At 37.4% G+C, this 13,436-nt stretch overlaps 1 protein-coding gene across 2 annotated transcripts in view; it reads left to right on the top strand.

Annotated features, from left to right (window-relative positions):
- LOC101156344 (beta-1,3-glucosyltransferase) overlaps positions 1-13,436 on the top strand; it is a 79,393-nt gene that overhangs the window by 30,304 nt on the left and 35,653 nt on the right. For both annotated transcript variants that reach the window (XM_020708133.2, XM_004075301.4), the window contains exon 4: positions 13,192-13,301. In XM_020708133.2, the coding sequence (XP_020563792.1) occupies positions 13,192-13,301 (110 nt within the window). The remainder of the gene's footprint in view (positions 1-13,191; positions 13,302-13,436) is intronic.

The raw sequence follows: 13,436 nt of genomic DNA, 5'->3' as shown, positions 1-13,436 counted from the left end.
CATAGTTCATCTCTTTATGTGACAGGAAATGTTTTTTTTTTTTTGAAGGCCCAATAAAAAAGTCGTATGTGCCTCTTTTGTAATTTAAGTATTAAATAAGTTCATAACCTGAAAGTTGTTATCGGCAGGCCTTAATGGAGTTTGGACACTTTTTATCGCTCTTCTGCCTGTTCATTCAAGTAGGTCACCACATTCCAAGCAACTTTATAATGCCCACACATTTGGCACCTTAGCCCCATGGAGGAAACCATCTGAAAAATGAGCTGCAGTGGCTGCCGCTGCCACAGTAATTCCTTTTGTTACAGCTGCGAGGCAAATCCTGCCTGCAGAGAACGCTGTCTGTGGGCAGGAATTTTAAAAAGATGAATGAAATTGACTTAACAGTGCAGGGGAACATCAAAAGGTGCAACGGGCTTGTTTGTTTTACATGAGATTGATACTGTTGATTCCATTTGTCTGTAGAGAAAGGGCGGTGCTCCAGTTTACATGTAATAGTAATACTACACTCTGCAGACACTATTTTTTTGTTAAACTTTGGACACTTTTAGTTGTGTACTTTTTCTAAAGCAATTAAAGTGATACAGATAAACCAGTTTGGGTATGAAAGACTTTATGGTATTTCAGATTTCACCTACAGCTGTGTTTAAAAATGCAACACTGAAAGCAAATATTGTCTGATTTCAAATAAGATGACATCTTTTAGATGACGACTTTTAAACCTACAAGTGCGATGGAAAAAAGCTAGATGAATGAGAGTCTTCACAGACACTGTCCTTCCATGTCACTTTTACCCAGTGTGATGACTTTCATTAGAAAAAAATTAAAAACAAGAATAATAATGTCTCGATAAACTTCATAAAGTTCAGGAGGAGAACGATCAGATTCTCCACCATTTTTGTTTTGGATGGTGCTTCTTCTGTTTGCTGTCAGTAGAAAATACTGATAAACACACTTGCAGGGCATTCTAGTTGTTGTTGCTAAAGGGCAAGCTGTTAGTGGGGAACTAACAAATATATGAGCCTATTTATGTAAAAAACAAATCACAGTACGTCGCTCCAGACTATAAGTCGCACCCCTGGCCAAACTATTAAAAAAAAATGCAACTTCTACTCAGGAAAATAGATTACATATTAAAAAATGTGCAGTACAAAAATCAGCATTGTGGAAGATTAATGGACTATTTTTGTTTTAGTGTTTATTCAGGCCTTTTTATGATTAATTAACCACGCAAAAGTGTACTGATTATATCTATATTCCCTCATCAAATATTAAAAAATTAGGGGGAAAAACAGGCAACTCCATGTATTCCAAAAAATCATCGCACTTCTTTCTTCCTCCATAATTGAAGATTTTAGCAGAATAGCAAGTATTTGGGGATTAATTTGTTCTGTTTTTTGACATTGCTGCCTGTATTTTGACTAAAGGAAAGCCAGTTTTCTTCTAAGAATTACCGGTACTTGTCAGGCTTACTGTTACTGATGGATGCTTAAGGGTGAAACTCATTATTTTATGTTTAGCATATATTCCTTTGAGCTATGAAATATAATAGCAGTGATGATTATCAACGGATTAATTTTGTCTTTAACTTTTACAATGTCACTTGTCACATGAATGCCCCACGATTTCTCTTTTTTCCTGACTTTTTCTTTTTTTATTTCCCCTTTTTCAAGGATAGGACTTCTCAGTGGTTCTTTTCTTTATTTCCTTTTTACTTTATTTCTTTTCTTCTGAGTCCAGTATTTATGGCATTGACCTTTTGTTAGAAGTTGAGTCATGCAGGTCTTGTGCAAGACAATAAATGCATGTATTGACAGGAGGCTGTATATCTGTTTCCTCTCCTGGATAATCCATAAGCATGAGCTGGAGTTAATTTATAAAAATGTTTTTTTTTAATTAAATTTACTCTCTACAGTATAAGTTGGGTGTAATGATTCTGGGTTTGAAGATGGAATATGTATGTTTGTGTTAATGGAAACATTGCTTGAAAAATCTGCCCGTGCACCGTTTTGGGCACGAAGAGGGAAGAAAAGGGATTTTGTGTGCGTGCGTGTGTGTCTGTGTGTGTGTGTAAGGGGGGGGGGGGGGGGGGGGGGGGGGTAATTCTTGGCCGTCTTGTCTCTGGCAGTCCAATCATGTGAACCACTGGAGTGAAGAAGGTTTTAGAGCAGTACAATCAGCAGCTGGATGGGTAATAGGGCTGCTGACTATGGAAAGGAGCTATTGACATCCTCTGTCATCTGTGCTTACTTCCTTGCAGTGAAGAGCTCTGGTTTTGTCAGGAGTTTTATTGTTCCCACAACAGCCTAATGGGTGCTTCCACTCAGTCTCATCCCTTTACCTTCCTGCAGACGTTTGTAATGGAAATTGCTCCTCTGATTTGCTTTTGTCTTCAGCCTTGTCATTTCTCTTTCAAAATGTTTTACTGCCTTTCAAAGCGTTTGCTCACCGTTTTCTCTCCTTGCTTCGACATGTGCTTTTTTGGAAAATTGTGATGTGCACTATCTGAGCTGAAACAAAGTTTCTTTTGACAGAAAAATGACTCTACGCAACTAATTTGTGGCAACTGTAGGTAACAGAGCTGGAGGACTGACTTTAGGCAGGGGCTATATACATTGACAAGAGTTTAAGGTAGACAAGACTGCTTGTAAACTTTCTGTGGATTTTGCATGTTCTCCCCGTGCATGCGTGGGTTTTTTTCCGTGGACTCTGGCTTTCCACCGTCTAAAAACATGCTTCTTAGGTTAATTGGTTACTCTAAATTGACCCTGATGTGAACGCGAGTGTGCATAGGTGTGTGATTGTGGTCGTGCGACAGACTGGCAACCTGTCCAGGATGTCCCCTGCATTCGCCCACGAGTAGACAGGATAGGCTCCGGCAGCTCCATGACCCCGAAAGGGACGAAAAGGCTTAGAAGAAGATGAATGAATGGATTTTTACTTAGTGTTTTGTTTTTTTTTAGGGTTGAACTTATGTTCCACTCCTGTGGACTATTGACCGTGTATGTGAACTGGACTGAGTGACCCCCCCACCCCCCCCACCCCTTACTTTTCAAACAAGAAGTGCCTGCTGTCTCCTAGAAGCCAAATCTTCTTCTTTGAGAAACAAGCTGCTGTTACTCTGTCATTACATTTGTCAGAAAAGCCATTCTTGCTCTTCTACTATTCTTCTAACTTTTTCTTGTTAATCCTATTTTTTTCATATGTTTTCTGTTCTGCAAATTATTCAAAATATAAACTGGCCAATCAGATGCAATTTCTGGTTCTGACGTGACGACGTCCGTATCGCCGAAAAAATTACGACAGAATCACTTCATAGCTACATTCAGAACAAAATCAATGGTTGGGCAAGGAAGATGAGCATGTTTTTCTTTATCAGTTCTGTCTGATTTATTTGTCAAATTGGAGTCAGATCTTTTTTTAGACTTAATTTCCCCCCATAGCAAAAGAAATCCCACTTTAACTCTTTCCCACCGTTCAGTGTGTTCTTAGCTTCCCCACCATTTGGCAACAATTGTCAGGAAGTGCAATCTGCTCCAAGGAAGTGTCACTATTGATTTGAGTTAGAGAAGTGACAATACAACGAGGCCAGTGGCCAGGTCATTACAGAATTCTCCTGTGTATCCTTAACAAAAACACAGGAATTTTTAGTTCTCAACCCTGCTTTTTTGTTAATCACACTGATGCTTTTATCCAGAGACTCCAACAGCCCTGTGGGCCAGAGAGTTCACACATTTGACCTTATCCACTAAAACATTTCAATACACACACAGTCTTTTGTCACACTCTGAATGAGAATAATGTGGAAAAAAAATAAAATTCCATTTTTATTTTTATTTTAGGCAGACAAAATCAAATTAAATGCACCAATGGGAGCAAGGTTTATCCTGAACATCCAGAGGAACCTTTAATCGCTTTCATTTTAGGCACTTTTTTTTTTCTTTCCAAGATAAGTGTCTAAAGAATAACACACTATGTTTACTGAGGGAGTGCTTGTTCTGCTTCACACATTTCCTTTTAATAAAAAAGAAGAATAAAAAAGGCGGAAGTAAAGGGAAGGAAACTAAAACGGATATCAGGACTTTCTAGTTTTAGTCTTTTGCATTTGACTTTTCTGTTATTGCTCAATGCCTATTTGAGCTCAATAACCACAAATCTGTTGTTTTTTTTACTCACATTTAAAGTCTTTACTAATATTTGCCAATTAAGACAAGTAGTGTGGGAGTTTTTTTGCCAATAATGTTCTGGTGATTTTACTGAAAGTATATCAACCAGGATCAATGGAATAACGCTACCAGTGTATATCTTTGGATTCCCATTATAATTTAAGCTCCTTGTTAAACAGTGGTCTAAAAATAGACTTTTATGTTGCAAATATAAAGCAGTTAGAGAACACATTTACTGAAGGGATCATTTTTCTTAAAGGAATGTAAGAGAAAAAAACCTCCATCTGCTTATGTAAAAAACTTTTAATCCTTCCGGGAATCACAAGAGGTGGATGGAAAAGAGTAAAAATCCTTTAGAACATTCTCACTTTCACAGATTTACATTTTTTAAGGATTTGAAGGATTCTATAACAGATGGAAAATGTCTTTGGCTGCTGGTTTTTAATTTACAACTATAAACTAAAGAACCATTTCAATTCCCAGCAAAATGTTGTTGTTTTTTTTTTGTTTTTTTTTTAAAGCTCAAATATGTCTAGAATATTCTATAGATTTTTTTCTAAATAAACATAAAAAAACCACACATTTTTAATGTGAGTAGTAGGGCTGAACTATATGAGGAAAACATGCAATTTGCGATATTAGGGATCAATATTGTGATATTTTGCATGAACAAATGGTAAAACAACTAAATATATCATTTCCATTTTACTGCAACAGTTTAATTTAAATAAAAGTCAACATAACTTAAATTACTTTTTAAATGACCCTTGTCTACATAGGAGGCCAGCATCGAACATAAAAGAGGGCCATCCGATTGGTCAAATGCATAAAGGGATTTATTTGATCCGTTAAATACTTCAAGCTGCAAAAAGATTGTTTGAGCACATTTAAGATTACCATTTAATGCAATTTTCGGCGTCTTTTGCGAAATGCGTACTGCACAGCTTGATATCGCAATAACCATAAATGTGCGTTTTATTGTGCAGTCCTAGTGAGTAGGCCTGCAGTACTGCTAGGCGTTTATTAAAATGCTACACTTGTTTGGATCTAAAGTACAATGGATGCAAAAGGGTTAACATATATATTTGAATCCAAACTTTTTTAGTTGGCAAATATTTCTGTTAACCATGCACATAGAAGAATTGTATCCTCAGGGTTTTCAAAGATACACCGTTTATAATTAAAGGAATAAATTAATTAAATTCAAAGGTCTGTGCTTTGCAGCTTATGGCCTGACGGCTTCTTTCTGCCACATCCTCAGCAGCTGTCTGAAAAGCCTCAGGCTTCTACAGAACCTGTATGTCTTTCCCTCCTTCACTTTGAACATACTTTGTGATTAAGGATGCCAAACATGCAATCTCAGCATCCACAGCTCAGCTACATCATATACTTTACTTTCAGCAAATGCATGTCTAAAGTACAGGTTCACTTATTATTTTGCCAAGTATAAGTTGTGTTCTATTTTATTAATATTTTTTTTGTTTTGCATTTTTGAGCAGGGACACAAAGAGACTTGTTGAACTTGTTGCAAAGAGACACAAAGGAAAATGAAGAATTCAACAGATTCAGTCATTTAAAACGATACAAAGAGTTTTGTTGACATGTTAGCATGTTCTTTATGCTATGGTTATCTGAATTACTCAGTACCAATAACATCAATGTGTTAATGATAGTGAAGTGCACATATGTTATTGAATCATCTATTTTGTTATCATAATTTCAATTTCAATAACCTGGATCATTCTTATTTCCATATTTTGTTAAAAGAATTTATCCCAAAAGTGCGACTTACATATGAATTTTTTTTTTTTTTTATCATGCTTTTTTTTTTTTGTTGCCTTTTCTACTTATAGTCCGAAAAATACAGAAGCAATGATTAGATCTACATTAAGAGAGGCTTTAATTTGAAAGAATAAATGCACGAGAAGTTAATAGCATCAGTTCATTAATTTAATCATTCAAATCTTTATAAATAGTCATCTGTGTTATAAAAATCCTTTTGTCTTTTTTTCCCCCAAATCTTTTCGAATAATAGTGTTTGTCCAAGTTCTGATTAACAATTAGACTGGATCTGCTTTCCGGACCCAACTTACTGCATGGGGATTTAAATAGAGGGGTTCTACACAAAGTGTGCCAACATTTATTTTACATTAAGTTAATATTGTGATTTATTTATGAAGAAACAAAGGAAAGAGGCAGAATATTTGGTGGCTTAATTTTTTTTAACTTTTCTTGTCCAACAACTGATCAAACGATAAGAACTGAAGGCCTTTTGTGTTGGACAGATCATATTATTACAATAAGGGGTTATGCATCTTCTGATAGCCAAGGTGTATATTCCTATAAACCCCTTATTTTCTATTTTATTTTATAACATTTTATGTTTTATATACATATTTATCTATATACTTTTTTTTTACAGAGGGAAGAGTGCCAAGCTACCCTTTTGAGTAGGTTATGATTTTAAGGTTCACAATATTTATGCAGAATCTGCTGGAAAGACAAATTTTACATTCATGAGTGAAACTCTGACACTAAGATAAGCAGAGGATATCTGTTGCGTCTGTCAATACACTGTGCGGTAGGAGCGAGGGATAAAGCAGATAGGGAGCAGTGTGACGGTGTGCACGTGGGGTGGTGGAGTTGCGAGCACGCAGCCAAAGTGCACCATGTGTTCATTGGGGGGCCCAGATCCTCCCAAGCACGACCGGCCAGACCAGGAGAGAGGGGGCAGGAGAACCCCGGACTCCGAAGCACCCCCTGCAAAAGGACCTACGCAGTCTGAGCGAGGGAAACCGCCCACCCACTCGGCCAGTTGCAGAGCAGGCCCCATACTGTGGAGCACCGGTAACCCCAGTGTGGGGGCCATGGGGCAGGTGTGCTTAGCCATTGGAGCCACCGGCTGCCCGACAGAGATGTGGTTTCATTTAGGGTTCAGAAAACTGAGTGACAGTTAGGTTCTTCTTTGCCTACGAAGCAGACCCTGCCCAGGGAATTCTGCATTATCATCCATTTGTCAGACACCATTGCACTGTTTTAAGAATCACATAAAGGACCATGGCCATAACAACACAAATGCTATTTAACAATGCCTTTGCAATCCATGTTTATTTATTTGTTTATTTTTACTGGGAAAATGTCGCTTTTACTTTTTTAAATCTATATTTTTCTTAGCCAGGGGCATTGCTGTGCACTCTCAACTAATCACTAAAACAACTTTCTGGCCTTTTTGACTTTTTTTTAATTCATTTCTCAGATGGATGTATCGATTGCATGGCTGCACCTCTATATGTCTCTCTATACTGCACGAGACACATTTGGTCTACCGGGGGACATGAAAGATATAAATGTGCAAAAGGAGGTTGTTACAGGACTTTCTTAGTTGAGGTCTTTATTTGGTAACTTGCCAAAAGGCATGCATTAGTTCCAGTCTTGTGGATTCCGTTTTGATTGTTTTTTTTCCCCTTATTCTCCTCTGACATGTGTGAGCTACACAATGAGAAATGGACAAACTGCTTATCTGATTTTGCCTTTAGTGTTCTGCAGCTGGTATAGCAGTAGAGGCAGTATCATGGAAGTGGTGGCTCATCTGGGAGCACGAGATGAGCTCCTTTTATGTGAGACTAAATGCACACACACGGTCAGTCATTTAGCAAACTCAGCAGAAGGACATTTCGAGGTGATGCGATGGAATGAGGAACACTAAGCTCTTGGTACCAGTTAGATCTGTGCACAGATTAGTGCGCGTTCAACCGCTAAAAGATGAATTGGATCTTTGCTATGAGCCGGGCCCCAGAGATACACACCCACCAAACTATAATAAAAAAGATGTGATTAAGATAGAGTATTAATGACACTGCTACCCCTGACCTGACACTAAGATCTGAACAGAGAGTGGGAGTAAAGTCAAATTGTCTTCAGAAACAATCCTTTAAGCCTCATTTTTTCCCCTGTTAACCTTTTAACACCGTAGATGTCACTGGTGACCCCTAAATGACAAACTCTTTGGACTACCACAACTCTTTGACTGTTAACGTGATCAACGTCAATCAGCTAATTCAGACGCAGAGAAAAGCATTTTTTATGATGGCCCAAAGCGTTTTTTTTCTGCAACAGAATCAGCTGATTCACTCGATTGCGTAAGCACTTCACTAATGTAAAGTGCTGAATATCAGCGCAAGGCTGCTTTCTACGCTTCAGAATCCACCAAAATTTAGAGTTACAGTAGTCGGAAGAATGTAAACACTGGAGGGAAAGCTCTGGTGTTAAAGGGTTAAACAAGTTGTTCAATGTTTTCATTTTTTGTGTCTTCTTTGACCAGATGGGAGCACTTTAGTTCTTACAATTAAGTTTTGAAGCTGTTAAAGCAGTTCATAAATTAACCACTGGGGACTGGTTGTTAAATGTGTTTGTTAATTAAAAATTAGACCCAATAAAAGCAACAAAAAATAGAAAATTATACAACAGAGCACTTGTAAAAGTGAGCATTAAGTCAAGGTCAACTTTTGAGCTATTTGGCATTTCAAGAATTACAATAAAAGAAACTCATGCTAACTCTGCAAATTAGAATAAAGAAGAAAACCCTAGGCTACCTTCCTGTTTACTGGTAATTTAAGTCCACCTTTACTATATAGAAATGGCAATATTAAAAACATTTATTTTGCCGCTGCACTTTTTACTTAATGGTTATGGCAATGAAAGGTTGCCCGTCATTTATCTGATTTGTCATCTGGAGCTGCTCATTATTTTCATGGTAGCCTGAAACAGGGCAGTAATATACTACAGTATGTCAAAGTAAAAATGTAATTTGTCCAAATTAAAATAATTTATTTTTATAGTAAAAACGTGGTTGAGAAATTCCATCTTAATGATTTATCTGCAGCAATGACTTCCTTTTTATATACTCTACAAAATCTAATGGGTCATGCAGGGGTTGACATAGCCCAGAAATTTGCACTGGCCCACAGGGCCAGTAGTTTTTGAAACTTACTGGCCCTGCCTGAAAGTTACTGGCCCGACACCGCGCATAGCGGGACCCGCCGCTCCGCAGGTGCTTGCAACTTTAGGGAGGCCTGCCCCCCCGGAAACTTTTAATATGGTGCAATTTGGTGCATTCTGGTGACATCACTTATTTCTACACTTTTCAATGACTGAAAATAGACCATATCAAACTTAAATCTGCTCTAGTCTGTTTCAGATGTTTTGAAGAGAGCACTGCAGTGTAGTAGGTAACACTAGTTCAGAAGTTTTCATGGTGCTTCTAACGGCAAATATCGCAATAAATCATAAACCTTAAATGTGTTAAAACAATCTAATGGCAGCTTGAACCATTTAACGAATCAAACAAATCCCTTAATGCATTTGACCAATCGGATGGACGCCTTCACATTGTTGACCAATCAGATGGAGCCCTATTATGTTAGATGTTTGTAACCCATGTCAACGTGGGTCATTTGGAGTATAATTTTTAAACTGGGAATGGTTATTTGGTTATTTTGCTGTTTGTTTATATACTGCATATTATATCGTTATCGCAATTTTAATCTCTGATATTGCATATCGCGAGTTTTCCTCATATTGTGCAGGTCTAACTGAGATCATTCAGCTAACTAGAAATACTTACTGCTTACAGTGTTGTAAAGAAAAACAAAATTAAGTAGTTTAACATTCTACTGCATTTGAGTCTGAGATTCAGGTATTTGGAGTTGCCTTTGATTCTTTGACATTCAGCTTAAAGCTTAGTGCATACAGTTTCATCTTCAATGCATTCATTAAATATCTTGCTGTCCATACTACTAATTATACCCACTACTCCATCCAACATATTCCTATCTATTCCTGCCATGTCTTCCACATCTCTGACATGCTTCAGTCTCTCTTCAGTGACGGTGTCGGATTTATAATCAAATGTAATGATAACCCACTGGCTTGTGCCTTCGTTGTTGCTGTTTAACATTGTTTTGTATTGAATTGTTACATTCAATAAAGTTTGAAAAAAAAAAAGTAGTGAGCGCGTGCCGCGTGGTGCTCGGCAGTGAAAGCCCCGCGCGCGCAGGCGGGAGAGAAGGAGAAGTGATCAAAGGTTTCCCATAGAAACCCTTGAAGTCTGAACACAGGACTAGCAGAAAAACTAAATTATGAAGACGAGGTTAATCTACACGTTTTCGCAAAATTTACTTTATTGAAAAAGGTGAAGAATATATAAACCGTTAGATATTTTAGTGGCCCGAGCGGACAAGTGAAAAGTAAAGTCTTGTGGTCCGCACTGCTCGAAAAACAGGACCGGGCCAGCGGACAAATGGCTATGTCGAGCCCTGGTCATGTGATCACACCGTTGGTTCATCTTAAATTACAGCCTGATTTTTTTTTTTTTCATCCTTTGGTTTTGTCTGCAGAGATTTAAATGTATTTTGCAAGAGAAAACGTAACAGTTTCAGAAGTGAAAATAAAAAAAACTTCTTTTACTTAGGGGGCAATAATTACAAAAATGAAAAAAAACACAAGATAATTTTCAACATAAGATGCATTTTATTACACAAATCATTAGTAAGTGGCCTACTTGTAGTAGGAAAGTTAATATAAGATGCTGCGAGGGAGGAGGGAAGCGGAGATGAAGACCACGCCGGCCCGTTGGCGTCCTTGCGGGCTGCTTAATAATATTTCACAGCTATTTCCACCGGTTTCTGAAGCACTACCTACTGAAGTCTGTGCCCCTGCACGGAAAAATAGCATCAGCTGACTAAGAACCAGCTGGAAAATATCCTGAAACGCTAAAGAAGATAATCACAGAGAATAAGTGTCATCAATTGGAAGCACAGACTCCTGGTTTTAAGGCTGAGAGTGACAGAGTGAAACGCCCAATGTGTGTTGTAAAGTACGCGATGGTACAGTCTATTGCTCAAATAAAAAAAAAAATTAAAAACAAAACTCTTTATGCTGAGCAATATTCCAATGTTCTTTAATGAATTTCTGTCAAAGCATCAGAAATATTTCAGAAGGTTTTTTGATGAGTAAGGACATTCTTCGGCCACGGGGGGGGGGGGGGGGGGGTCGCCGTACGAGAGATGTCTCTGGTCCATAACCCCCAGCGAATATGGGGGGAATTCTGTGTGTGTGTTTTTTGTGTGTGTATTGGAAAGACCTCAGACATCTCAGTCCAGAAAAGGGCAGTCCTAGGAACAGTTGAGATACTGTGCAAGACCCTCAAGCTCAGAGGACCCGAGCTTCAGTGAGAAACCACCCACATTTTGAAGTTACTTCATATTGGATACAGCTTTAAAAGCCTTTCCATCACATTATGGCCAATGCATCTCATGAGTGGAGATTTAGCCAGACCTATTTCAATGTTCTGTTGGGAACAGTTGAATGAATTCTTAGTATGTGTTTTAAATAGTATTCTCCATGTCCTCAAGTTTTGTTTTAAACTGGTCTGCATACAGTAGTTGAGGGCTTCCACAAAGCTGTTAGTGAAGTTGGTGTGATTCCTCACAAAGCCTGTCACTGCTGTTGTCCTAAGAATGGATAGAATCTAATCATGTTGTCACTTTAAAATAGCCTGAATTGCAGGCTTTGAAGCAAGCACTAGTGAGAAGATAGCTGCTCATTAAGCTCAAAGATAAGGGACACTTTAGTGGGGATAGATCTGCAAAACATTCTAATCAGGGATGACTGGTTGGATCTGACATAACATTTCATCGTCTCAGATTGCGGTCTGTGGTTTGCAACTTTTGTTTCACACTGAACCCTGTTTTTAGGCTCAAATTAGGATCACTTTAGCTTGGACCATTTTTCTAACTTGTTTTTTAGCTAATTTTATTATTCGTATTAATTTTTTATTTTTTATTACGTTTTAAGATTAAACACTGGATTATTAACAAATTTCCTATTTTAATGTGTTATTGTTTCATTGTTTATTGCTTTTATCAAAGTGTTGTTGTTATAGTTTTTTTAATTATTGTGCTTGTTTTATGTTAATTTTATGGTGTAGAGCCCTTTGTATTACATTACGTATGAAAAGTGCTACGTAAATAAAGATTGATTTGATTAGACTGAATGAAAAAAAATTACATTTTAAAAGAAGACAATGATGAATTAAAAAAATATATTAAACTTAAATAAAAAAATTCTAAGAACATACTTTTATTTTTTTCAAATTTCTAATTTAATGTTTTAAATTTCCAATACTTACTTAAAGTTTGTGTACTTTCAAATTCAAAAACCTTTTTCAAAATTGTATTTTCTTTTTACTATATTCACAATGTCTATTATTTAAATTTACAGTGTGGTTTTTCCATTTACTTTAAGCTAATCCTGATTTAACCCCATACTGTAGTAAGTCTGCAAAAATCCACACCATAGTTTTCATTTGTATCTTTTTTTTTTTTACTTATCAGGTTATTTGAAAAGCATCATCTGATTCATCCAAGTGCATTATCCAATTTGAGAAATGGGATTGATACACAGAGATCTCTCCTCAAGACTAAGATACCTCACATGTGTGTTTTGTATTTGTTTGTGTCCATGTTAAAAACAACACCAAAGTTTGAGTTTCCTTGTTCTTAGGCAAACCTTCTCCCCACTTTGCTCTTGATTCTAGAAGTTAGCTGCAAGTTTCCTTTGTATAAAATGATCAGTTAAATGCTTCGTAATGGAAAAACAACTCCACACGTTAGCCAGAGAGGATAATTACCTAGCAACCTTTTGGACTTTAGTGACGGTTCAAGGATATCTCCCTGAAAGATTCTATTCCTTGAACTCTACTAATTATTCTCAACTAACAAAACCTTTTCTGTGAAATGTGTAGGTGGTTTCTTTTATTCGGAAATATAATCAGTCATAGAGTGCTGGGTTCTCATGTGGTTTTGCCCAAAGATCAGGGTTGTGTTGAACGTTCTAGATAAGTCTAAGCAGTCAAAGCAGTAGCTTTGTTTTCTAGATTTTCTCAGCTAATGTGATTATGATCCTCTGGCCTTTGACACCGACTCTGTTTTGTGCTTTTAATTACCTCACACCTTCATCCTCATTCCAGACCTGCGGGAGCTGGTGTTTATCATCCAGAGCCAGAGCAACTCCTTCCACGTCAGGCAGGCAGAAAGACGGCGAGCACATTTGCTCCAGCAGGCACAAAGTCTCACAAAGGTAAGATCCTCCCACTCCTGTTCTTACTTTGACACCCAAAAGACCGCTTGTTCACCCTCATATTCATTTTTTTTCTTCTTTTTTTTTGCATCAACAAGACAAAGATCTCTCTAAAGCTAAGTTCACATCGCCCTT

Source organism: Oryzias latipes, chromosome 13 (assembly GCF_002234675.1).
Source record: "Oryzias latipes chromosome 13, ASM223467v1".
NCBI lineage: Eukaryota > Metazoa > Chordata > Actinopteri > Beloniformes > Adrianichthyidae > Oryzias > Oryzias latipes.
Note: the sequence above shows the minus strand (reverse complement) of the source record. Positions and strands in the feature narration are given on the sequence as shown.